Source organism: Hibiscus syriacus, unplaced genomic scaffold (genome assembly GCF_006381635.1).
Source record: "Hibiscus syriacus cultivar Baekdansim isolate YM2019G1 unplaced genomic scaffold, ASM638163v2 tig00112738_pilon, whole genome shotgun sequence".
In the NCBI taxonomy this organism is placed as follows: Eukaryota; Viridiplantae; Streptophyta; class Magnoliopsida; order Malvales; family Malvaceae; genus Hibiscus; species Hibiscus syriacus.
In genome coordinates, this window is record NW_024063392.1 from 6923049 (window position 1) to 6951046 (window position 27998).

Here is a 27998-nt window from a genome sequence, read left to right on the forward strand (position 1 = left end):
GCTTTGAATTCAACTACGGTGAAAGAGGTGGAAGTGGAGAAATTGGTGGTTTGGGCTCGGGTTAATTTCGGGTCGGATCCTTATCGAATTTGGGTGAACTCGCGTTATGAGAAAAATGGTGATTACATGTACTCGTTGAATAACATTTTTTGACCTTGGTTCGACTCAAAAACCAAAAAAAAAATAGTAGACCGTATATTTAACCCGAAAAATTGAGTATTTTCATTATAAATATCTTATATTTTTAATCGAATTGACAAGTCGGTCGATCGAATCAATCAGGTCAAGTATTTTTGAACACTCCTATAACCGACCCTCAAACTTTCATTTTAATAAATTGTACATACATCAGCGGAAGCACAATAACAGTACTCCATTCATGAGAATTATGTCAAAAACACAAAATTAGCACCACCAAATTATTCGATACTATCCCAAATAATATCATTTTAGAATTTACTTTAATCGGGGTTCTCAGTCAACGAAAATTGCAAAAACATCATTTTTTAAGGATGAAATCGTAAATTTCTGATTAGTTTCAGTATTAACTTGAAACTATTAATTTTTCAGTTTCCTATTGAAATTGAGGTTATTATAATATTACTATTGGAATCCCAACTTTAATCAAGTTTGACTTCATTCTCTAATTTATTTGAAAAATTATTTTGTAAAATATTACTATTTATTTAAATATCAAAGATTATTAATAAAAAACATCAAAGATTAAAAAATTCAATTTAAAAAACTTTCAGAGTCAATTTAAAATATTTTCTCCTAACTTTAAACTCAAAAGATAATTTTTTAATTGAAGTAGACAGTTTTATTAAAAAAAATAAAAATATATAAAATTACAATAAAATTTATACTGATAAATGTAAATTACGCACATATTTATGACATTTTCCCAACATGATAACAAATAAATATCATTTTGATAAATTGAGTTACTTTCAAATCTAACCCTAAAATGATAAATGAAAGAATTAGTTAGAACAATTGACAAAAACTAAAAACTGAAAACATGCTAAAAGAACAAATGAAAAATCATAAATGCAATATAAAAATAAAGCATAAATACAACATAAAAATAAAACATAAATAAACAGTTAACGACTAATATTAAAATTAATGTCTTCGCAACGTTGCCTGTCGATTAAATATGAAAAAAAAAGAGAGAGGATAATGAGAAAAATAAAAAAAAAGAGAAAGAGACATAAATATCAGTCTTAACTAAATACTTAGCTATTATTTAATTTTTAACAAAAGACACATATTTTAACCGACAAGTCATGTTAGCAACTTCCTGCAACCGACACGTGGCGGTTATCCTCCCAAGCTTTTGGGAAATCCCGGGCTGCAACCATGAAATCTTCAGGTTTTGTTGATTCCTACGGCCCACGTCAGCAGGTTACGCCAACTCCACTGGGCTTTCATTTTCATCATGGTTGGTGAAAGTGTGAACCAATTTGGTATTAATATGATGTCAAAGTTTGAGCTGCCTCAAATTTCTAAAGCTGTTGAATCCAACTCACCAACCCCAATTAACAAAGTAGAGTCATTATATTAGTGTTAATCCTTCACTGTTTGTCTCCGGTTAAGGTTAATCAAATTTTAGCTAATAAATGCTTCATCCATCCACATGCACTGCAGGATATATCAAGCTCCACTGTTTACTAACATAGGAAAATTTTACGGTATAACAGTCTTAATATACGATTAAGGAAAGATATTTTTGATTTTGTTATTTTTTTTAACAAAATCGGTAAAAAATTACTAGAAATATTATTATTTCTACCCAAAACATTATTGAGTGCTTTACCGAGCTTGATAATATATCCGGTAAAGCGCTACCTAAAATATTATTTTTTTCTACCGGATATATTATCAAACCCGGTAAAGAGCCTAATAATAACATTTCCGGTATAAATAATAATGTTTCCGGTCATTTTACGGATTTTGTTAAAAAAAATAATAACAAAACCGATAACATATTTAGCCTATATTAAACTGTCGCACATCATACTTCTCCGATAACAAATTTTCCAATCAACCTATATATTATATGCCGGCACAGTAATCCCAAGCACAGAAAATAAGAATGGAGATTATATATTTCTTACATCAGCTGGTGTTCCCTGGCATCACAGTTTAATGCTCACTCCTCATTTTTAGTATGCAATTTTTTTAAAAAAATCATTATATATATTAAAAAATTCATTAATATGTATTACAAATTTCCATTAAATTTTCTTTTTAAAACAATTCATCAAATTATATATTTTTTAAAAAAAAATCATCAAATTATATATTTTAAAAATTCCGTAAAGTTTATTTTTTAATATTTCATAAAAAAATATATATTTTTGTAAAATTTCACTAAACATAATTATTTTTAAAGATTTCACTAAAATACCAACATTTTTTGGTATTTTTAAAAAAGGTAAACTACACAGGAGACCACTAAACTATGGTAAAAAATCAATGTTACCACCGAACTTTCAATTGAATCAATCAGACCATCCAACTATTTAATTAATTCAATCAAACCATCGGCCGTTAAGTTTTAACAGAGGTGGTGACATGTCCGTTAATAAAATTTGCATAATTATATATTTGGTCCTTAATATTTACATATTCTATCAATTTAGTCACTATTTTAATTCAATTAAATAAATTTAATTATCTAATTAGAACGTGACATGTGTCAATACATGAGTGGAATGTTTTATTTATGAATTTTAAATTATTTAATTAAATGATTTTTCTATCTAATTGGGTGGTAACACGTGTCACCACCCAATTGAAATGAAAATAAATGGACAAACCTGATTTTAAAGAGAATCGAACCAGGGGTAAAGCAACCAAGCGCCCAAACAATTGGGCCAAATGTCCTCAATGGTTTAAACTTACAACAATTTGTATTTGACTTGTAAAAATTTGTTAATGATAAAAAATTAAAGAAATTATTAGTTTAAATAAATTATTTTTCATTTAATCGTTAATCGAACCGAAATTTATTTGAAAATTATTAACTGAACCGAACAAATTTCGGTTAATTCGATCAATTTTTGAATTAACCAAATTTTTTTAAAATTTTATAATTTATATAACAATTGAATATTTTTAATTAAAAATAGTTTACAATTAATTTAAATAATAATTTGTTTAAACAAATAATTTGTTGTAAGGAAAATAATTTATTTAAATAAATAAAGGTTGGTTCGATTAACGGTTAAAAAATAATTTATTTAAAAAATATTTTTTTTAATTTTCAAATAAATTTTAGTTCGATTAATGGTTAAAGAAAAAATAATTTATTTAAATAAATAATTAGTTTAATTTTTTATCATTAACAAACTTTTACAAGTCAGATACAAATTATTGTAAGTTTAAACCATTATGACCTTTGGTCCAATGATTTGGGTGCTTGGGTCCAATGATTTAGTCCTTATTGAGGACATGACCTCTGATAGGAAATTATGGCGACTTAAGACCAAGATAGCCGAGTAGGGCGAGTCACATCTATTGGATGTATTATCTTTGTCTTCTTTTAATGCCTTTGTAGTAATTTCATCACTTATACTTTTTATACGTTTCTATCATTGGAATTAATGAAGGACTAGAACTAAGGTAGCAGAGTAGTGTTGCCTTAGTTTTAGGTTTTAACCCATTTGACTTTATCCCTTCTCGAAGCCTGCTATCGAATTCTGTGTATACTGCTCTTCATGTTTCCTCTTTATAATTTTAGTCGGGTCTTACGTTTCTGTCTATATGCAGATATTTTTACGTAGGGGTTTATTTATAGGGATTACTTCCCATTACAGACGTTCATATGAAGACTGCATATGAAGATTGTTCACATACGTATTTTATTTATTTATTTAAACATGCATTGTATTTTATCTTTTTATCTTTTTTTTTTACTGTCGGAGGTCTTCCACGGAAGCTGCTCTCAATCTGGCGTTGGAGGACATCCTACTACCCTACCTCCCCTTTATCTCATTGCATATAGGAATAGGATTTTGTTGTTGTTGTTGTTGTTACTTTACCCTTAACATTGGTTCCATTCTCCTTAAAAGCAGGTTTGTCTCTTATTTTCATTTAGTTAAATAATTTAAAATTCATAAATAAAATATTTAAATTATGTATTGATACGTGTTACATTCTAATTAGATAATTAAATTTATTTAATTGAATTAAAATAGTGACTACATTAATAGAATATATAAATATTAAAGATCAAATATATAATTATAATAATTTTATTAATCGACACGACACTACCTCTATTAAAAATTAACTACGAATAATCTGATTGATTTAATTAAAAGTTTAATTATTATATTAATTTTTTATCATAATTTAGTCTCTAGTACAGTTTACTCTTTTAAAAATAAAGATAAAGAGAAAATATCAAACCTGACATGACATGACCCTGCACGGGTTTCAAGATTATTGCTTCATGTAAACTTGAATCACAATACGGGGAGTTTTACCTTAAAATACGGTTAATGAAAATTGTTATCAGTTTTATTATTATTAATAATAAAATCAATAAAAAGTTACCTTAAATATTATTATTTTTATTTAAAAAATTAATTTTTTAACATTTTTGATAAGTATTTAATAATAATAAAATTGGTAAAAAAAAATAATAAAATCGATTATGCTTTATTGGATATATTAACAAAATCGATAAAACATCTAATAATAACAAAACTGATAAAAATAATAATTTTTTCCAATAATTTTTTTACTGATTTTATTAAAAGAATAATAACAAAACTAATAACTTTTTTCTTTAATATTAAGACTGTCGCAAGACTTTCCCATCCCAATATGCGGTTCACGTCTCTGTATCTTTGGTGATTAAAAAGAGAAGGAATATCAACCGTGGGGTGAGAGAGGCTCGAACTCTCGACTTCAGGATGACACAACAGCAATGAGATTTAATCGCTAACCAACTGCGCCACCACCCTTCTTTGAAGGCCGGCTTTTTGAAAATAAAAATTGCGCAAGTGGATCTCTAAAATGGAAGGAAAAAGAAGTCAAGGGTGTAAAAAAGCAAACACAAGACATCAACACTTAAGAATGTCAGAGAACATATTCAAGTCATTATATTCTTTGTAAATTTATAATTTATTTTTTAAGAAAAGAAAGTTGGTGAGTGTCCAAAGTTTATCGTTAAAATCCATTTAAGAAAAAAACGGCTTAAATGTCTCATTATCTTTTAAATTATATTATTTGTATCAAGTTATTTCTTAAAGTATATTTTAAGATGTTTTGTCTCATCAATTATAAACCGTTATTTCGTTTATCTCAAATTGTTAACACTGCTAAAAATAAAATTCACATATCAATCAAAACACATGAATCACCTCTTAATTTTTATTTTATTTATCTAAATAAATAAAAATAATAAAATAAAATAAAATAAATAAACTACTGAAATTACTCCTCTTTTCTATCTCCACCAGCAACACCACCCTCCTACCCCATCACCTCTGTAACTTCTCAGAGATTTCACCGAAGATAAAGCTTTTCAAAGCAAAGCAGCTTTGATTTCCAATCCCAAAACTCTTGATATGACATACTTCTTGTTTTCTCCAACCAAGTATATAGGTGCTCTTGTGTTATGTTTCAAGTAGAGTTGAACATGAGTTGGGTTTGAGTTAGGTTTTGGACAAATAAATCCGATTCGAATTCAATCTAATTTTTTTGAGATAAAATCTAAATTCAATCCAAAATAATAGAAAATATTATTTTTATTCATTAAAATCAGTGATTTAATTGAAAAAATAATATATAGAGGGTTTTATTGTAATTATTCCTAAATATATAAGATAAAATTATTTTTTGGTTTAGGTCGGGTCGGATATTTTTCACGCTAAACCCGAATCCGATCCGACCCGAATATCACCTTCAAAAAAACTTGATCCAATCCAAACCTGAGTTTTTTTTTAAAAAAAACATACTCGATCTAGTTGAATTAGGTCAGAACCCGTCTAATTCGAGTCTCGTGCTCATCCTTAGTTTCAAGCTCAATTCAAACAAAATATTTCAATTCTTTCTCTCTTTTTTTCCTCTTTGTTCAATCTCTCTCTTTTTGCCCTATGTTGTGGGGTTTAAGAATCCTTTCTTCTAAACCAAGTTTCTGATGCATTCAAGCTTTCAAAGGGTATCCTTGGTGTACGTTTTTCTCGTTGGGTGTTGGCTTTTGGTACTGGAGGCTTCTTTGAGATTCAGCCATACTTGCTCTTGTTAATTTCGTTGGTAAACTTTCTTCCCTTCTTTGCTTTTGATCTGCAAATCTGTTTAGTTTTATATGAATATATATATAGAGATAACTTGTAAGAGATAGTACTACTTTGATATGGGTTTTTGTTGTTGTTCTTGATGTGTTTGATCTTATGCCGCATCCAAGAGAAATGAGTATTTTTTTCGCCTACATGTTTCAAATTTGTTGTACTTATATTCTTTAGTTTGATTCAAATTTAAATTAGTATTTTTTTTTAAATTTTGTTTTATGAAGATCCATAAATTCTGCCATTATGGACTTTGCAAGCTCCTTCACAAACATATTTAAAGTTTTGTTTGTTTTTGCTTTTGTTTGATGCAACTTTTAATGAGTGTTTTTCTAATTCACTTTTTTTCTTGTTTGATTCATTTTTATAAATTCTGTCACTGATGGATCTTTCAAGCGTGTTCTGAGTTGTTTAACTTGTAAATTTATGTTGCAGAGCGGTATGAGAAGGTGGCATGTATGATGGTGATGCAACGATGGGGATGAGTTTTCATTTTTGAAGATTATGGAGAGCTGGAGTGAGATGAAATATAAAGAAAACAAAAATGTAGGTGTTGAAGTTAGCGATGGCGATGTTACGGGGGAGGGGAGGGGAGGGGAAGGGAGGGGAAAAAGATATTTTTGGTATACTATAAATTTTATTTTATTTAATATATTTTTATTTATTTAGATAAAAATAAATATTAAGGGTGACAATATCTTCTTATTGATCCGTGAATATTATTTTTAACGGTGTTAATAGTTTGAGGTAATCAAGATAATGATTTATAATTGAGGTAATGATTTATAATTGAGAAGTAAAACATTTAAAAAAATTACTTTAAGTAGAAACCATAACAAATGGTATAGTTAAGAGGCAATGGGACATTTAAACCAAATAAAAAAGCCAATCCTTTTATATAAATTGAGTTTTGACCATAAAAAAATTGGTAAACTACATATTTAGTCATCAAATTATCACTTTGGTTATGTTTTAGTCATTCAATTATTTTTTTTAAAATAATCACTAATGTTATGTTTTGATTTTATTTTGACCATCATCTGTTAAAAAATTAAAAAATTGTTGACGTGAAATTTTTATTTTTTAACGGTGATGTGATATTATTTTATGGTGATACATCAATATCAATGCTATTTTTAAACAGTGGATAAAAAAAAGAATAAAATACAAGTTTAGTATCCCAACTATAGCTTTTGTTCTGTTTTGGTTAATTAACTATTTTTTATAATCGTACATACTGTTATATTTTGGTCATCTACCATTAAAAAATCACAAATATGCTGGCAAGATATTTTTTTTATTTTTCAATGATGATGTGACATTACCTTATGATGACACATAATCATCACAATTAATTTTTTAACGTTGAATGATTAAAATGAAATCAAAATATAATATTGGATATGATTTTAAAATAAAAAATAGTTGAATAGCCAAAATGGAATGATGATAGTTGAGGCACTAAATATGTAGTTTAGCCTAAAAAAAATCAAAATGTCTTTCTCTTCCACCAACCCCAAAACCAAATCATCACAAGTTACAATCGGACAATCTCCTGACATCCAACGACTACGTGCGGTCTTCCCACACTCTAATACTATTTTACCAAACACCTACCCAACACCATACCGACTAAACCAGTACCCAGTAACCCAAATTCGTTTTCTCTATAAAAGGCCCTGTTTTGAGGCTAATTTCATTGTGCCGTTGAGTTCCGCTGCTTAAGTGCTCTGGTCTGCTCAACACTATTCTTTTCTCTAAACTTAAAACTCCATACGCCGTAATTCATTATAACAGGTTGCCTTTTCTACCTGCTTTTATTAAAGATTTTGTTTCTTTCGTCTGTTGATTTGATCTGTCGTATTTGATCAGAGATTTTTGCTTTGTTGTTTGTAGTAGCCGAGGGAAGTGAGTGTTCTCATTTTGTATTATTTGTTTCTATCTCGTTTTATGCTGAAGTTTTGGTGAAACATTTGAAGATCTAGGCTGTTTTCTGTTTATTTTGGAGTTTTAAGTGTGTACAAGATGCGTGATTTTGAATTTCGAATATGGTTTTTTATTTTATTTTATGGAAGTTCTACTGCAAGAAACTTCATTTTGTTTTGGAGTAAAGCTTTGAGACAATAAGTTAATATTGGTGGTCGATGGCTTAAACTTTGATTGAATTTTTCCCCTGAAAAAAAAATAATTCGCTTTTGAGTAGGATCTACTGGATCTGCAAATTTTACATCATTTTCGATCTTCCAAATTGAATTAAAAATATTAGCTATGATTTATATGCCTGTCGGTCGTTTCTGCGCAGGCTTAAACCCCTGCAGCCATTTCTACTTGATATGTGTCTTTTAGTTTGTAGGCGGGTGTTTTTTTTTTCCTTCTGATAACAAATCTGCTGAACTTGTTCAATAGTTCCATAAATACTTATGGTTATCGGTTTAAGAGTGAGAAATTTCAGTCGTTGAGAAATAGAACGAGTAATTTTTTTATAATCAGATATGTGAAATAAAAACGAAAAAATAATATCTGAAATTGATAAAGAAATTTAACTAATTTTATCTACCTTTCTAGAATGTTGTAAAATTTTTACTAAAGAAAAAAAATTTACAAGTGTTTACAAAACAATCATAACTCATAAAAAAACTCTTTAAAATGGAGTGATTAAATTGTAATTATTTTTATTATCATTTTCAACAAAATTGAACACCAAATTTAATGCTCTTTTATTAAAATTCATTTAGGTCGTATTTTTTTTTATTTTACAATTGTTTTAGTGTGTTAATTGTAAAGTCAAAAAAGAGGAGCATAGGCTAAATGGATTTCAACAAAGGAATATCAAATTCGGTGTTTAATTTTGTTTAAAATGATAATATGAATAATTGTTATTTAGTCACTGCACTTTAGAGTATTTTTAAAAATTAGTCTTTAAACTTCAATTATAAATACTCTTATCCATTTAGCTTTAAAATCATCTCAAATTATTTTTTTCTCCTAATACTAGAGAGTTTTCTTACGAGTTGTGAGTATTTTATAAATACTTGTAAATTTTTTCTCTTTAGTAAAAGATCTGTATCAGTCTGGAGACGTAGGTAAAATTGGCTGAACTTCATTATCATTTTCGGGTATTATTTTTCGCTTTTATTTTGCATTCTCACTAATCTGGATATAGGAAATTACTCGTTTTATTTCTCAACAACTTGTATCAGAGTTTTTGGTGGTGAATTATTTCGGTTTTTCTGCGAGTTTACTATTTACATGAATAGTAAATTTCGTGAATAATAAAATTTGGTTGGCGATACGAATTTGTCGACGGACGTGTTTTAATACACAGTGGTTCGCAAGAATTATCAGAAATGATCCAAAAGAAGCCAGATTCGAGTGGGAGCGATGGCTACAGACGAAGAAAATGTGAAAAATTAAGAAGTTCGATTGTGTAGACTTTGACTTTTGGAAGATGCAAGTTGAAGATTTTCTGTATTAGAAAAATCTATATCAACCTCTCTTAGGAAAGCAACAAGAGGTCATGAAGAATGAAGACTGGGCTCTTCTCGACAGACAAGCCCTCGGAGTTATTCGACTGACGTTATCCCACAATGTTTCTTTCAACATAGCAAAGGAAAAGACCACGGCGGGTCTTATGGCGGCTCTCTCCAGTATGTATGAGATGCCATCGGCCTCAAACAAAGTTCACTTGATGAGGCGATTATTCAATTTGCGGATGACGAAAGGGGCATCAATGGCTCAACACCTAAATGAACTCAACACAATCACAACCCAGTTGATTTTCCGTGGAAATTGAATTCGATGATGAAGTTCGAGCTTTAATTCTCTTATCATCTCTACCAGACAGTTGGAATTATACTGTTACAGCAGTCAACAGCTCATCGGGAAACAATAAATTGAAATTCAATGATGTTCGAAATCTGGTATTAGTGAAGAAATTCGACGGAGAGAATCGGGTGAAGCATCAAGCTCCTCAGCCTTGCACACGGAGTCTAGAGGGAGAACTTCAGAAAGAAATTCAAATCGTGGCAGATCAAAATCTAGAAGGGGAAAATCAAGAACATGAAAGAAAGATTTTAACTGTTATAATTGCGGCAAGAAGGGTTACTTTAAAAGAGATTGCCGAGCACCGAAGAAAGATACCGACGCATAGAAATCTGCCAACATGACAGAGGAGACAGGTGATATCATGATTCTAAGCGTCAACAGTCCGATTGAATCATGAATTTTGGATTCAAGGGCATCTTTTCACTCCACCCCATGCCAAGAAATCATGGAGAACTATGTAGTGGTGATTTTGGGAAGGTTCATCTAGCTGATGATGAAACCTTGAAGATAGTCGAAAAAGGAGACATCCGATTAAAGTTGCCAGACCAGACCACCTGGAAGCTGAAAGGAGTGAGACATATTCCTTGCCTCAAAAGAAATTTGGTTTCTGTAGGACAGCTTGATGGAGAATGATATAGTACAACATTTTCAGGCTGTGAATGAAAGATTACCAAAGGAGAACTCGTCATTGCTCGTGGTAAGAAGACTGATACTCTCTATGAAACCTCAAATTTAGAGAATATCATTGCAGTAGCAGATGCTGATGGAAAATCAAACCTATGGCACCAAAGGCTTGGCCATATGAGCGAGAAAGGGATGAATAGACTTTTGTCAAAAGGGAAACTGCCAGATCTAAAGAATATAGATGTCAGACTATGTGAAGATTGCATCTTTGACAAATAAAAGAAAGTCAGTTTTGCAAAGATTGGCAAGACACCCAAGGCAGAAAAGTTAGAGTTGGTTCATACTGATGTATGGGGATCATCTCCAGTTCCATCTCTTGCAGGCTCATTATATTATGTCACCTTCATCGATGATTCTACAAGGAAGGTGTGTGTCTATTTTCAGAAGTCTTTGATACCTTCAGAAAATGAAAAGCCATGATGGAAAATGAGTCTGGTTTGAAAGTTAAGCGGTTGAGGTCTGATAATGAAGAAGAGTAAAAAAATAGTAGATTCAGAGATTTCTGCGCAAACAATGAGATTAAGATGGAGACAATAGTTCCCATGACATCGCAGCAGAATGTCGTAGAAGAGCGTATGAACAGATCTTTGAATGAACGTGCCAGAAGCATGAGGATACATGTCGGATTGCCCAAATTGCTATGGGATGAAGCTATCAACACTGCAGCTTACCTGATCAACCATGGGCCCTCAGTTCCCTTGGATAGTAGAATACCATAGGAAGTTTGGAGCAAGAAAGAAATAAACCTTTCACACTTAAGAGTGTATGGTTGTATTTCTTAGGAACACATAAATTCTGTTGAAAGAAGTAAACTTGATGCCAAGTTCAACAAATATGTCTTTGTTGGTTATGGTGGTGATGAGTTCGGTTATCGGTTTTGGGATTATGAAAATCGGAAGATCATCAGAAGCAGAGATGTCATTTTCAATGAGAATGTGATGTACAAAGACAGGTCAACCATAGAATCAAGTAGCTCTAACACCGAAGCTGAACAAATGAATTTGTTGAGTTTGAGGAGATTTCTAGAAATGATGTTCAGATCAGTCCTGAAGCAGTTCAAGAAGAACCATGAACACCAGAACTGAGACGCTCCTCTAGAATTCCTAAACCAACCCAGCGTTATTCGCCTTCTTTGTACTACTTGTTACTGACTAACAATGGTGAACCAGAGTGCTATAATGAAGCAATGCAGGTGGAGGATTCAGTAAAATGGGAGTCTTTCATGAAAGATGAGATAGACTCGCTTATGTCAAATCAGACGTGGGAATTAGCTGAATTACTACTAGGCAAGAAAGCGCTCCATAACAAGTGGAATTACAGGATCAAAGAAGAGCACGATGGGAGCAAACGCTACAAAGAAAGATTGGTTGTTAAAGGTTTTCAGCAAAAAGAAGGTATTGGTTACAATGAAGTTTTCTCTCCAGTCGTAAAACTGTCTACAATCAGACTGGTGTTGAAAATTATAGCTGCAGAGAATTTACATCTTGAGCAGTTAGATGTGAAGACAGCTTTCCTTCATGGTGATTTGAAGGAAGAAATCTATATGAGGCAGCCAGAAGGCAGAGAAGAAAAACCTGGTATGCAGGTTGAAGATGAGCTTGTATGGTTTAAAACAACCTCCAAGACAGTAGTACAAGAAGTTCGATAGTTTCATGAGTAGCAGTGGTTTTACCAGATGCCAAATAGATCATTGTTGTTACATCAAGAAGTTCTACAACAACTTCATTATTTTATTGTTGTACGTTGATGACATGCTCGTTGCAGGCTTAGACATGCAAGAGATTATAAACTTGAAGTAAAAATTGTCGAAGCAGTTTGTAATGAAAGATCTGGGAGCTACAAAGCAGATTCTTGGGATGATGATTAAGAGAGACACAAAGTCGGGGACTTTGATGTTATCACAGGCTGAGTACATCAACAAAGTACTCTCCAGGTTCAACATGCAAGATGTTAAACCAATAAGTACACCTTTAGGTATTCAATTTAGACTCTCCAAAGAACAGTCACCAAAGACGGAGGAAGAACGTGCATACATGGTGAAGGTACCGTATGCCTCAACAATTGGAAGTATGATGTATGCCATGGTTTGTACTAGACCAGATATTGCTCAAGAAGTGGGAGCTGTTAGCAGGTACATGAATAATCCGGGAAAGGTACACTGGGAAGCAGTCAAATGGATCCTCAGATATATGCGGGGTACTACAAACAAAGACTTTTGTTTCAAAGGTGGAGATACGATACTGACAGACTATGTAGATGCTGACTTAGCCAGAAATTTTGACATCAGAAGAAGCATTACAGGGTATGTCTATACTCTAGGAGGTACTGCAGTGAGTTGGGTTTCTCAACTACAGAAGATAGTTGCTCTCTCCACAATTGAAGTAGAATATGTCGTTGTTACGAAAGCCAACAAGGAGATGGTTTGGCTCCAAAGTTTCTTGGAAGAGTTAGGCAAGAAACAAGAAAACAATGTCTTGTATTGCGATAGTCAAAGTGCTATCTATCTAGCGAAGAATCCGTCTTTTCATTCCAGGACGAAGCACATACAATTGCGATATCATTTTATCCGGTCTCTTCTAAAATATGGGATTTTGAAACTTGAAAAGATTAGTGGAGCTCAAAATCCGTCAGACATGTTAACAAAGACGGTGACTATGGACAAACTGAAGTTGTGTTCAGCTTCAGCTGGCATGCTAGAGTAACAAGATCAGAAATGTTGCTCAATTGATCGAGGTGTGAAGATAGATTAAAAATTAGTCTTCAAGTGTGTTGAGTTAATCGATTGATGGAAATGGCCAAGAGGGGGTGAATTGGCAATTAAAATTTTGGTGGAAGCTTTTGCAGAAAATTGAAAATATTTGCACAACGATTTAGAGTGGTTCGAATTTCTCAACCAAAGTCTACGTCCACTACCTTAGCTATCCACACTAAGGATTTTCCAACAAATTCACTAATTTGTTCTTTCTTTTGAGGACAAAGAGTAACCTTACAACTCCCTCAAGAATTATACCCCAAATTCTTGAGCACACTCTTTTTCAAAGAGAAATACACAAATTTGCAAACTTACAAGGAAAACCTCACAAGGTAAGATGTTTACACAGTTCTAGAACAAGAAAAAGAACACTAAAAAATAATTACAAATGAGCACAAATGGTGTTCTTGAAAGAAAAATGAATATTGGAAGGAAAATTGGCTTGATTTGCACAAACTTGGTGTTTGATGCTTTCTCTCTTGTTTCTCTATGATTTCTTGTTGATCAAAGGCTTCAGAACTTGTTTAAATACTCCCTCAATTGATTCTGAATGTTGGGGATGATTAGTGGAGTCAGTGGAGCAGTTTAAGTGTGAAAACCATTAATACAACAACTTGGAGCATGGGGGGAATCGATACCCCCTCATGGGGAATCGGTTCCCTAAGTGTAAAATTCAAATATTTCGACCGTTAAACAGGGGGGAATCGGTACCCCCTTGGGGGGAATCGGTTCCCTCTGAGCATTCTGTTTTTCTCGGAGCCAAACCATTCAGGGGGGAATCGGTACCCCCTTGGGGGGGAATCGGTTCCCTCTAGACATTCTGGAATTTTTGGCTTTGAAACGGTTCGAAATACTTTGTAAAATTATTTGAAATAATTTTAAGATTAAAATTTAATTTTACACTTGAGTAAGGATTAAAAATGACTTTTGAAAGATTTGGAGTAATATTTTGATATTCGAATAATTATATCGAATATACTTAGAAAATCATTTTTTGGAAAATCTTAAAATTCATTTATCTTAATTTGTTATATCGAAATATCAAAATGTTTTCAACAATCTCCCCCTTTTTGATATAACAAAACATTTTAGTAATTTTAAGATTTTGAAATCAAGTTTTGAAATTACTCCCTCTTACTCTAACACTTCTCCCCTTTAAAAACACAAACATTTCTCTCCCTTTTTGTTAAATCAAAAAGACCTTTAAAAGATTTTAAACAAGTTTTTGAAAAACAATTAGCCAATTGATAACTAAATATAGCGTAAGCTGCTAAGATCATAATCAAGAGAAATATTAGCCATTAGTTCCATAATCCAACATTCATAAGCAATGTGAAATGACAAAAATTGGTCATAATGCAACTAATATGTAAATGATGCAAAAATAAACATTAAGCTAAAAATGAAAGTGAAAATCAAACCAAATATATAAGCATGTAAGTTCAAATATCCAATTATCCAACAAATTCAAACACCCAAAATAAAACAATCCATGAACATCAATATGTTTCACAATTAAAAGTTCTGAGTTCAGGACGATAAACCCATTGACCCAAAGACCGAGTTTGATAAACAAATTACTAAGGAGACAACAATAAACCAAGGTTTCTATATTCTTGGAAGGAACAATGTTTATGGAAACTCACTAAAGATGATCTATGGCAGATTAATCTTTTTTTTATGTTGGATACAATATATCCACCATATATATATGTTTCTAAGGGAGGAGTACATACCTTCGAGTGGTCTAAACCACCAAGAGATCAAATAATGAAGGAATCTATCACGATGAGTTCTTAGGGTACTCTCATTATCCTTAGACTTATAGGGTGAATCCACAATCTCTTTTTCATTAAACCTGAGTTATCTAGTCCAAAATGGGTAGCGACTGTGCCGGAGTCAATAAAAATGAATTGTCCTAAAAGATAGGATCGAATTCCTATAGTTTAAGATCGGAGCTCGTTTTGGACACATACCACATTGGAATAGACAAATGCGGACTAATTGATGATAAACCAAAGGTTTGAGTTTAAAGAGTTTATCAAACTTCTAGGATTTAAGAGTAGGAAGATATTGGAAGTCCATATTTTCTATAGCTTGGATCGAAGGGATACGCTCTTGCCAGATTTTGTATGACTCAAAACAAGTATGGTACATATGGTATAGATCTTGTCCACAACCAGGTACGTTGAAACAAGAGTTCATAATGGTCATATTTGGGTTATTTGGATTGGGTGGAGGAATAGGTCGATTTTGACTTGAGCTACTAGACAATATCCTAGGTCGTTTAGGATTTGACATGGTTTAAGAATCGGAATAGAATATGTAACCTACAAATTTAAACACATGTATGCAATATAATCAAACCCAAAACTCAAATGAGTCCTCAATATTTCAAGGTTCTCTAAATCGAATCCTAAAGGGAAATATTTTGAAAAACTATTTGGAAAATAATGTTTGAAAATTATAATACGTATAATTTTTATGAAAACATAATTGAATCAAAAACATCAATTAAAACAACATTTTTCATTTTTTTTATTTCAAAATTTAAAGATAGTTTTGAAAAATTGAGTGTTATTGACGAAATTGGTTGTAAAATTATCATATAACCAATGCCCGATGTAATGTTCATCTTAGAACTAATCAAAACTAGTCCTAAGTTCAAAAATCAATGAAATAGAGGATTTTGAAATATTACCTTTAAAATTTGGATTTTATGAGAATGTGATGTTGTTTGCAAGGATTAGAAGTTGAAGAACGATCTAATTCCGACTTGCATATGATGATTTTTGCAAAAATGGAGATTTAGAGAGAAAGAGAGGATGAACGACGTTTAAGAAAGAAGAGAGGTTTTGAGAGAATGTGTTTTCTGGTCGTGATATATCCAGAACCCATGGGAGGTATCGATTCCCTCAAGGAGGGAATCGGTTCCCATTCAAAGGGGGAATCAGTTCCCCTTCAAGGGGGTATCGATTCCCTTTGCACTAAAACTACTAAAATTTGATTTTAAACACTCAAAATGCTAAATTAATTTTCTCTAGTGGTATTGACAACTCATATTACGAAAAAATTAACTATGTTCAATCAATCGAATTTATCATTAAAATTTATTGAACATATAATCAATTTTTCACAAAGAATCATAAACTCCCCCTAACTAATAGAAAGAATGCAATCAAAATTATAAGCATTTTTCATTTATTCTTAAAAGTGCTAAAATTATTTAAACACTAAGTGAAGATATGTCAGTTAAATCTAATTTCTCTCCTAAGTGTCCAACATCTTTCCTTGTCTAAGGTTTGTAAAGTATCCGCTAATTGGTGCAAAGTATTAACAAATTCTAGAACTACATATTCCTTAGCGACATGGTCTCTAATGAAATGATGTCTTATTTCAATGTGCTTAGTTCTAGTGTTGGATAGATTTTAGTGAGAAAAAATAAGCACTATTATTGTCACACTTAATAGGAATGGTACCTACTTCAATTACATAATCAAAAAGTTGTTGTTTCATCCATAAAAATTGTGCACAACAACTACCAGCTGAAATGTATTCGACTTCAGTGGTAGATAATGTAACACAATTTTGTTTCTTTGAAAACCAAGAAATCAGCATATTTCCAAGGAATTGGCAAGTACCAGAGGTGCTTTTCCTATCTAATTTGCATCCTCCATAATCCGCATCAGAAAAGGCATGCAAGCTAAAGCTAGAGTCTCTAGGATACCAAAGTCCTAAACTAGGAGTGTCCTTAAGGTATCTAAAGATTCTCTTAACAGCTAGTAAATGTGATTCCTTAGGGCATGATTGAAATCTAGCACATAAGCAAACACTAAACATAATGTCCTGTCTACTTGCAGTTTAGATAGAACAAAGAACCAATCATTGACCTATATAATTTAACATCCACACATTTACCTCCTTCATCTATGTCAAGCTTTGCTTGATTTGGAGTCCCAAGAAAAATGAGAGCTCCCCCATCATGCTTATCTCAAATTCACTTTACATTAGCTTAGAAAATTCTTGGCAAAGAACATCATTATTAGAACCAAATATTATATCATCAACACAAATTTGAACTATTAATAAATCTTTACCTTTATGCTTTAAAAACAATGTAGTGTCAACCTTCCCTTTTGAAAAACCTTTTTCAATTAAAAAGTTTGACAATCTTTCATACCAATCTCTAGGAGCTTGTTTTAAACCATAAAGTGCTTTTGTCAATTTAAGAACATGATCCAGAAATTTTGAATCTTCAAAACCTGGAAGTTGTTCCACATACACTTCTTCTTTTATAAAACCATTTAAAAATGCTCTTTTAACATCCATTTGATATAATTTAAATTCATGAAAACATGCAAATGCTAATAACATTCTAATTGCTTCCATCCTAGCTACGGGAGAGTATTTCATCATAGTCTATGCCCTCTTCTTGAGTATACACTTGAGCAACAAGTCTAGCCTTGTTTCTCACTATATTACCACTCTCATCAAGCTTATTCCTAAATACCCATCTAGTACCTACAATAGATTTAATTACTAGGCCTTTCAACTAATGTCCATACTTTACTTCTCTCAAATTGATTTAACTCTTCTTGCATAGCCATAATCCAATGTTCATCATTTAATGCTTATTTAATATTCTTAGGCTCTATGCATGAGATAAATGCAACATAATTACAAATATTTCTAAGAGAAGATCGAGTTGTTACCACTTTGGATGGATCACCTATAATCTCACCATCCTTGACATAGTTGTACTCTCTTGGATAAGATACTTCCCTTTCTTCAATGGTTGGATTCTCGAGAGGATCATGAGTTTCCTCATCTTTCGTTTCTTCCTTTGATGATGATTCTCCAACGTCATGTCTAACGTCATTTGTATTTATAATACTTACATCATCATTCAAACAAGAATCCTTCCTCGAAAGGAGATTATCATCGAAAACAACATGTATAAACTCTTCTACAACCAAATTTCTTTTATTAAATACTCGATAAGCTTTGGAATTTAAGGAATAACCCAAAACAATTCCTTCATCACTTTTAGCATCAAATTTGCCAAGATTATCTTTACCGTTGTTTAAAACAAAACACTTACATCCAAAAGGATGAAAATAACTAATGTTAGGCTTTTTATTTTTGAAAAGTTCATATGGAGTTTTCTTTAAAATAGGCCTAATCATTACTCGATTAATAACATAACAAGCGGTATTTGTGGCTTCCGCCAAAAAATACTTTGGCAAATTGTTTTCACAAAGCATGGTTCTAGCTATTTCTTCTAAAGTTCGATTTTTCCTCTCAACAACTCCATTTTGTTGAGGGGTTCTAGGTGATGAAAAATTATGGCTAATACCATTAGAATTACAAAACTCAGTAAATCCAAGATTTTCAAATTCAGTTCCATGATCACTCCTAACATTAGTTATAGAGTAACCTTTTTCGTTTTGGATTATTTTTGAAAACGTGATGAATTTTTTAGTACTTAAGAATAGAACCCAAGTATATCTATAATAGTCATCTACCAAGACAAATGCATATTGTTTTCCACCCAAGCTAGTAGTTCTAGATGACCCAAAAAGATCTAAGTGGATCAATTGTAATACTCTACTAGTTGACACATCATTAATGGATTTAAAAGAAACTCGCTTTTGTTTTCCTTTAGCACAAGCATCACAGATTTTATCATTATCAAATTTTAGTTTAGGCAGCCCTCGAACCAATTCTCCTTGAACTAACCGTTGCAAAACACTCATACTAGCATGTCTTAGTCTCCTATGCCATAACAAATTATCATGCTCATCCCTAGTTACTAGGCACAAAATAGTCATATCAATAAAATCTAAATGCATCATGTATATATCCCTATTTTATGACCAACAAGCATAATCGAAAATAGATGCATTGTCAATCAATTTTGCAATCATTTAAAATAAAAAATTGTATCTTTTATCAAATTTATTTTTCAAAAGATTATGTTTTTAACCCATTCACATATAAAACATTATGCATTGTTGATTATAGAGATTAAGAGTACATGCATAAAGTTTTTGAAAATGTTATGCATTAAAACTTTATAATATTTAAACAAAAATCTATGCATAAACATTAAGAAAAATTTCAGGTCAAAATTTTGCAAAACCAAAGTTCCTGAAAAATCGATATCAATTGTTAAAGAGATATCAATTACATTTTAAAAACAATTTTGACCAAAAAATAATATGATGAACTAGAGTTTATAAAACATTACCAAAAATTACCATGTTCATCATACAATATTTTTTTAACATACATGAGATAAAACATAATTCAACATTTTAAAACCTCATGCATGCATAAACTAAATGAGCAACCAAATAATAAAAACATTAAGTTTAGAGGTTACCCATTCCCTTTTTATGTGTGGCTAGAGCATCTTGAATATCATCATCTTTATCACCATTTCTCTCACACACCTACAAGAGACATTTAAGTAGATTTTGGTATCCAAATTGCTTTGGATCCTTGAACATTAGTTTCAATGCCTCTTGTTCCTTTTGGAACCCATACTTGTCTAATTTTAAATCGTTTTCCTTTCTTTAAAGGACAAACATGTTCCTTATGACCATGATAATGACAATGTGAACATACTGTCATTATTGAACTAGATGAATTATTTAGAATGATCTCTTTTTTCTCTTGTTAAAAATTCAAGATTATCTTTCAAATTGAAATTTTCTTTTTCAATACTTTCAAATTTTATTTTTGAGAGTTCTAAATCATTCTTCAAGATTTCATTTTGATTTTCAAAATCCATTTTCATTTCTAGAAGAAGTTTGTTTAATTTGAAAATTTCTTTTTCAAAGTTTTCAGATTTTATTTTTGAAAGCTCTAACTCCTTTCTCAACATTTCATTTTGATTTTCCAAGTCTGTTTTAGCTTTCAAACGAAGATCATTTTTAGCAATAAATTTAGAAATCAATTTATTGTATTTGGAGTTTATGGTCTCAAACTCCGAAAATAATTTATCATAAGCATCTTGTAACTCATTAAAAGATTTTGAATTTGATATATGTGAGTTAGAATATACCTTTGGATCTGTGAGAGCTAATAGAGACATCACTTTTATTGGTTCTTCTTCTTCCTTGTCTTTATAGATCTCCTCAAGCTTATCCCACATTTCCTTGGCACTTGAACAAGAAGAAACTCCTTTATATACATTAGGATCAATTGCACAACACAACATGTGCATAGCCTTTGAGTTTTGTTGAGTTTCCTTCCGTTCTTGAACACTCCACTTCTTTGCCTTCTTAGTAGGAGAGGAATATCCTTTCTTGATTATCATCCAAGCTTCCATATCAAATGCTTTGATGAATATCATCACACACCTCTTCCAATGACGATAATTTGTTCCATTGAAGTGTGGAGGCACGTCAATAGGTATGGATTCTTCCATGGAGAATGAACCGGAAGTAGACGCCATCTTTATCGATTTAACTCTTCTCGGATCGACTCAAGAGGCGATTAAACCTTCAAATGGGTGAGGCTCTGATACCAATTGTTGGGTTAATCGATTGATGGAAATGGCCAGGAGGGGGTGAATTGGAAATTAAAATTTTGGTGGAAGCTTTTGTAGAAAATTGAAAATATTTGCACAACGATTTAGAGTGGTTCGACTTTCTCAACCAAAGTCTCTTTCTTTTGAGGACAAAGAGTAACCTTACAACTCCCTCAAGAATTATACCCCAAATTCTTGAGCACACTCTTTTTCAAAGAGAAATACACAAATTTGCAAACTTACAAGGAAAACCTCACAAGGTAAGATGTTTGCACAATTCTAGAACAAGAAAAGAATACTTAAAAAAAATACAAATGACACAAATGGTGTTCTTGAAAGCAAATGAATATTGAAAGGAAAATTGGCTTGATTTGCATAAACTTGGTGTTTGATGCTTTCTCTCTTGTTTCTCTATGATTTCTTGTTGATCAAAGGCTTCAGAACTTGTTTAAATACTCCCTCAATTGATTCTGAACGTTGGGGATGATTAGTGAAGTCAATGGAGCCGTTTAAGTGTGAAAACCATTAATACAACAACTTAGAGCGTGGGGGGAATCGATACCCCCTCATGGGGAATCGGTTCCCTAAGTGTAAAATTCAAATATTTTGACCGTTAAACAGGGAGAATCGGTACCCCCTTGGGGGGAATCAGTTCCCTCCGAGCATTTTATTTTTCTCGGAGCCAAACCATTCAGGGGGAATCGGTTCCCTCTGGATATTCTGGAATTTTTGGCTTTGAAACGGTTTGAAATACTTTGTAAAATTATTTGAAATAATTTTAAGATTAAAACTTAATTTTACACTTGAGTAAGGATTAAAAATGACTTTTGAAAGATTTGGAGTAATATTTTGATATTCGAATAATTATATCGAATATACTTAGAAAATCTTTTTTTTTTTAGAAAATCTTAAAATTCATTTATCTTAATTTGTTATATCGAAATATCAAAATGTTTCCAACAAAGTGAGATATTGTAAAGTCAAAAAATGGGGCACCACCTAAATAGATTTCAATAAAGGGGCACCGAATTCGGTGCCAAATTTTGTTGAAAATGATAATAGAGATAATTATAATTTAGTCCCTATACTTTAGGATATTTTCAAAGATTAGTCCTTAAGCTTCAACTATAAATAGCCTTACTCATTTAGCTTCAAAATCATCTCAAATCATTCATTTCTCCCAATACTAGAGAGCTTTCTTGTGAGTTGTGAGTGTTTTGTAAACACCTGTAAATTTTCTCTCTTTAGTAAAAGATCTGCAGCAGTCGGGAGACGTAGACAAAATTGGTTGAACTCCGTTATCAATTTTGGGCATTATGTTTTCTCTTTTATTTCGCATTCTCACTAATCTAATTATAGGAAAATTACTCGTTTTATTTCCCAACATCACTGAATAACATAACTCTTAAATTACAAGAACATACATGCTTTAAAAAAGTATGTTATTTTTAAATTATTGTTCACTGACCCTATTCAAAATATAATCTTCCTAGAAAACAAGGCGCTACTGTGTTTTATGTTGATTCTACCGCTTTTGAACTGTTCCATAAAAGCATGAAAGAGTCATATTTTATATTATTTTTGATTTTATCCTTTTATTCTTATGGTCTTTTATTAGAAGCTGCATACTCTATTGGCTGACCAAACTAATTAAGATTCATTTAATCAAGTTTCTGTTTTGCAATTGTACTAAAGATTCTATGGTGTTCTTGCAATTAGCAGCTCCTTAGAATGGAGACCTTTCTATTCACATCTGAATCCGTAAACGAGGGTCACCCCGACAAGCTTTGCGATCAGATCTCTGACGCTGTGCTCGATGCTTGCCTTGCCCTGGACCCTGACAGCAAGGTTGCCTGCGAAACATGCACCAAGACCAACATGGTTATGGTCTTCGGAGAGATTACAACCAAAGCCAATGTCGACTATGAGAAGATTGTCTGTGACACATGCCGCACCATTGGATTTGTTTCTAATGATGTGGGTCTTGATGCCGACAACTGCAAAGTCCTAGTCAATATCGAGCAGCAGAGCCCTGATATTGCCCAGGGTGTGTATGGCCACTTTACCAAACGCCCAGAAGAAATTGGAGCCGGTGACCAGGGCCATATGTTTGGTTATGCCACCGATGAAACCTCTGAGTTGATGCCCCTTAGCCATGTCCTTGCAACTAAGCTTGGGGCACGTCTTACTGAGGTTAGGAAGAATGGCACCTGCCCTTGGCTAAGGCCTGACGGTAAAACCCAGGTTACTGTTGAGTACTACAATGACAAGGGTGCCATGGTTCCAGTTCGCGTTCACACTGTCCTCATTTCCACCCAGCATGATGAAACTGTTACAAACGATGAAATTGCTTCTGACCTCAAAGAGCATGTTATCAAGCCCGTCATCCCTGAGAAGTACCTTGATGAGAAGACAATCTTCCACCTTAACCCATCTGGCCGCTTTGTCATTGGTGGTTCTCACGGTGATGCAGGTCTCACAGGACGGAAGATCATTATCGACACCTACGGTGGATGGGGAGCCCATGGTGGTGGTGCTTTCTCTGGGAAGGACCCTACCAAGGTAGATAGGAGTGGTGCTTACATCGTCAGGCAGGCTGCCAAGAGCATTGTAGCGAATGCTCTTGCCCGAAGGTGCATCGTGCAAGTCTCTTATGCTATTGGTGTGCCTGAGCCCTTGTCTGTCTTTGTAGACAGCTACGGAACCGGAAAGATTCCGGACAAGGAAATCCTCCAAATTGTAAAGGAGAACTTTGACTTCAGGCCTGGTATGATCACCATCAACCTTGATCTCAAGAGGGGTGGCAATGGGCAGTTTTTGAAGACAGCTGCCTATGGACGCTTTGGAAGGGATGACCCAGACTTCACCTGGGAAGTTGTGAAGCCCCTCAAGTGGGAGAAGCCTCAGTCTTGAAATCCGGCATCGGCTGTTGAATATTGACATGGTTCATTTTCATGTATGTTCTTTCACCTTCAATTTTATGTGTCCTTTTTATCAGTGTCGTGTTGCAAAAATGTGTGAGAATTTTGCTTATATTGATGGGCTTTGGAAGTAACAATTCTTCGTCTTGTGATTGCTTGTGGAAGTAGCAATCAAATTATTGTTATAAATGCTGTCTTTTTTGTTCGACGTTGTATCACTTGTATTGGTGGTTTCTTCATTCCATGTCAATGAGTACTTGGAACTTTTGATAAGCACGAAATCTGAATAAATTAGGGCACCCATATTTCGAGATCACTAAATATAGAAATATGATTTATAATGTTGGAGCATTAACACGTTCATCCGTATTTGCATTATAAACTCATCTATTTGAGTATTAGAAGAATGTCTTTGCGTATCATATCCCCGATTACTCCAATTGCAATGACATAAAAGTAGGCTTAAAAATATTCAAACCATGCTTTTGACACGCTAGTAATGAAATCAAATCAATGCTAGCTTGGGATGTGAACAAGCAGTATGTCCTCCTCCAGTAGCAAAATTATGGGAAAAAAGGAGATATTTTGATCAATTAACTCTAGTAGATTTTCTCTTTATCCATCTACAAGTTAAAGCGAAGTTTGACATTTAAAACTTCCCAAAGGATCCAGTGTATTTAGTTCTTCCAACAACCTTTTTAAATCTTTTTCCACTCTACTTCCATTGAGAGGTTGGTGCTGATAAAGGAACAACGATTTCATAAGTGGAACGAGTAAGGAATACTTTCAAGATAAAAAAAATGTCAAAACTACATCTCTTTCACCATTTAGGTGTCGAATTTTTTTCAATCAATGCAAATGCCTAACGATTCCGATATATTATTTATAATATCTACGTCGTAACGACCGTTAAAAAAATCCGTTATCTAATACGTGTTGCGTTTATATTTTCTTAAACATTTTTAAAAGCTTAAAATATTCTTATATTTTTAAAAACCTTTATTTTTTTTCTAAAATTTCAAAAAACCAGAATCCCTAAAATGTTTGACCCTAATGCTATTCCACCTTGTCATCTCCCTTGTCGGTCGTCACCACAATCATGATCATTGCCGTCTTCCTTGCTGTCAATCACTAAGGTGACGACGGCTTTGAATATTTAGAATTTAGGGATTTAAAATTTAATTTTTCTTTTGTGGGTTTAGATCGACGAAAATGATAATGACATTGGAGATTCGATCATGTGGTTGTTCATCGAAGACAATAACAATAAAAGAAGATCGACGAGGTGGGTAAAGAGATTTGAAAATAGGATTTTTTTTTTTAAATTTTGGGTTTTTAAGAATTGAGAAAAAATTGAATTTTTTAAAATAAACTTATAAGTTTTAGTTTTTAATAACATTTTGAAATTTTATAAACAAGACATGTGTAAGATAAAAGAATTTTTTAATGATTGTGATGAGCCAGAAACTTAAAAGGATAACATAGAAAAAATTTAAACATCTAAATAAAAAAAATATAATTTAGGTAATTTTTTATTATGAAAAAATATATTTTGAAGAAGAGTTTAAAAATAGTTTAAAAATTTGAATGTTTAGCATTTATGTCAAAAATGTGTTTTTATGTCATGTTGTAATTATATATATATTTATATTAATTAATATTTATAGTATATAAAATATCATTAAAATATTCTTAAAAAAATAAATTGTAATGATTTTACGTGTCTTGTGAAAAAATATATAATTTAAAATAATTTTTTTATCCAAAAAAGTAACAATATAAAAGTTGTAAACCTACAGATAAATTATTTATTACAATTATAAAAGTTCGACCTCTGGATTGGCAGCGGCGGGTGGTCTTATCAGGAATGAAAATTGTAGATGGTTCAACGGATTCATGCTAAATATCGACAAATCCACTGAAGTTTGGGGATTACAACAAGGAACGACGATTGCGAAATCCCTGGGAGCAAGATCGCTCATTGAAGAGTCCGACGCTAAATAGGTAATCGAAGCGTTAAGGAAAGAATCGATTGACGAAAATGACGTTAGACAAAGCTGAGGGGTTGCATGAACTCAAAGAACCACCTCATCAACTACTTTCCACCCTGCAAGCTGATATGTTGGGAATTTCTTTTTTAAGATGGTGGAGCCCTAAAACGCAGTCGTTCTATTATCCTATGTACCAAAGAAATATAAAATTTTAAAAATAAACATACTAAGGATAACAAATAAACATTAAAATCATAATTTTGACTTTTAATAATTGTTTTTTAAACATAAAATTAAAATTTTTAACTTTATATAAAAAAAATCATTTTCAAAGATATTTCCTCTAATTTAAAATTTCTTATTCTTCTAAAGTGTTTTTCCCCTAAAATTAAACATTTAAATGTGATGCTAAATAAAAATTAAGTATCATCAAATAGGGAAAAAAGTAGCATAATATTGGATAGGGATGTTAACCTAGTATTGAAATATGAGTAATTGATTTAACAAAAAGTAATTATGACGTCCTTAGAGTTTTGGTCTAGTATAACGTGTGGTCTTAAAACATTTCTCGGTCATTTTCTAAGCTTGGATGCTTAGATGAACGCTGAAGCAAAAACAAAGGAAGATAGCTGCTCACGAAACAAGAGAAAAGTTTAAGTGAATGTTCTGAGTTTTATTCACCACTAAATGAATAAAATAAACTACCTTTATTTATATTTGAATCCCCATACAATAATTTAAATAAATTTACATGAACAATTAAGATGAACACAAATCCCCTAATCTAAAGAAAAATAACCAAATCCTATCTAATTACATCAATCATTTTATTGATTATATGATCACACTAGATATGACAAGATCTTTCCTAAGCTTCTCTGAATTGATATCATTTGTCTCTTCCACAAATTTAATATGAACGAAACATTCTAACATTTTTCAAATAACGGGCCAATTTTAGTGGCCTAGGAAAACCCAATATTCAACAAAACTTCTGTGATAGATATTAGTGCGCACTTCACGAACTCGAACTCACGGACAGTGAAATAATACATCCACACCCTCTTCATAAATTCCATGCTGTTAAACATGTTATTCATTCATGCAAAACAAATTGATGGTTCACTCCAGTAAAAAAATCATGCAAGATCTCATCTTCCCCAAATGTATCTTTCAAGGTATACATTTGGAAAAACGTCAAAGATGTTGATTGGGTTAAGATAATAAAATTGGAAATTTTAACTTTCAATCAGCCATCACATTTTGGTGAATGCATGGAGGATGATCATAATCATTAGACGCAAGATCAATTCCCTAGTTGCAAACGCAAACTTTAAAGAACTAAAGCAAGACACAACATCATAAGTTTCCAATAGTCAACAAGTCTCCAGTCTTATTTTTTAGACTATTCATCACCTCAAGATAAGTCACCTTAAAGCACTGTAACATATGTAAATCAAAATAACAATCCGAGACGAAATCAGACAGTTTTCTTAAGATAGAATTTTGACCACTCCTTTAATGTTCGAGTTCGTTGGTCGTCTGTCTCTCAAGATACAACAACTAGATGATCAACTACAGTAGCACAACTGCGGAGATAATGAACTATCCTTGCCTTCATATATCATCTGAAGACTAGTGGAAGAGAATTTTTTTTTCTTTCAAGTTCTTGACTTCTAAGATATCAAAACTTGTTCTGAATTCTTGAATACATGTGTTTAACCTAGTAGGTTAGCACAATATTTAGAGGGGATTTCCGAGAGAGATTTACTCAAATCAAATATCTTTTAATATTCAAATTTAAACATATAATAATATCTTTTAATTTAAAATATTCAAAAGATATAGATATCTTTTTATATTCAAAATTAAATAGATATTATTTTAATTTGAAATATTCAAAAGGATATAATTATCTTTAATAATCAATGTCAAAAAAGATAATAAATACTTTTTAATTTGATATATCCAAAGAATAATTAT

General features: G+C 32.1%; 1 protein-coding gene and 1 long non-coding RNA gene across 2 annotated transcripts; one reads left to right on the forward strand and one right to left on the reverse strand.

The window, feature by feature from the left end:
* LOC120183137 lies at positions 1–27980 on the reverse strand. Its single transcript, XR_005521916.1, has 3 exons — positions 27967–27980; positions 8428–8629; positions 1–13 (listed from the first exon to the last, which is right to left on the reverse strand). It is a non-coding gene; the product is annotated as an uncharacterized LOC120183137 (long non-coding RNA).
* LOC120183136 (S-adenosylmethionine synthase 2-like) lies at positions 8001–24054 on the forward strand. The gene is made up of 2 exons (XM_039187896.1): positions 8001–8102; positions 22826–24054. The coding sequence occupies exon 2, from the start codon at positions 22835–22837 to the stop codon at positions 24014–24016; it is 1182 nt and encodes a 393-aa protein (XP_039043827.1). The 5' UTR covers positions 8001–8102; positions 22826–22834; the 3' UTR covers positions 24017–24054.
* Positions 27981–27998: the final 18 nt, after the last annotated feature.

Excerpts from the sequence above, each read along its gene's own strand:
- LOC120183136 (XM_039187896.1), top strand. The coding sequence starts at position 22,835 with ATGGAGACCTTTCTATTCACATCTGAATCCGTAAACGAGGGTCACCCC.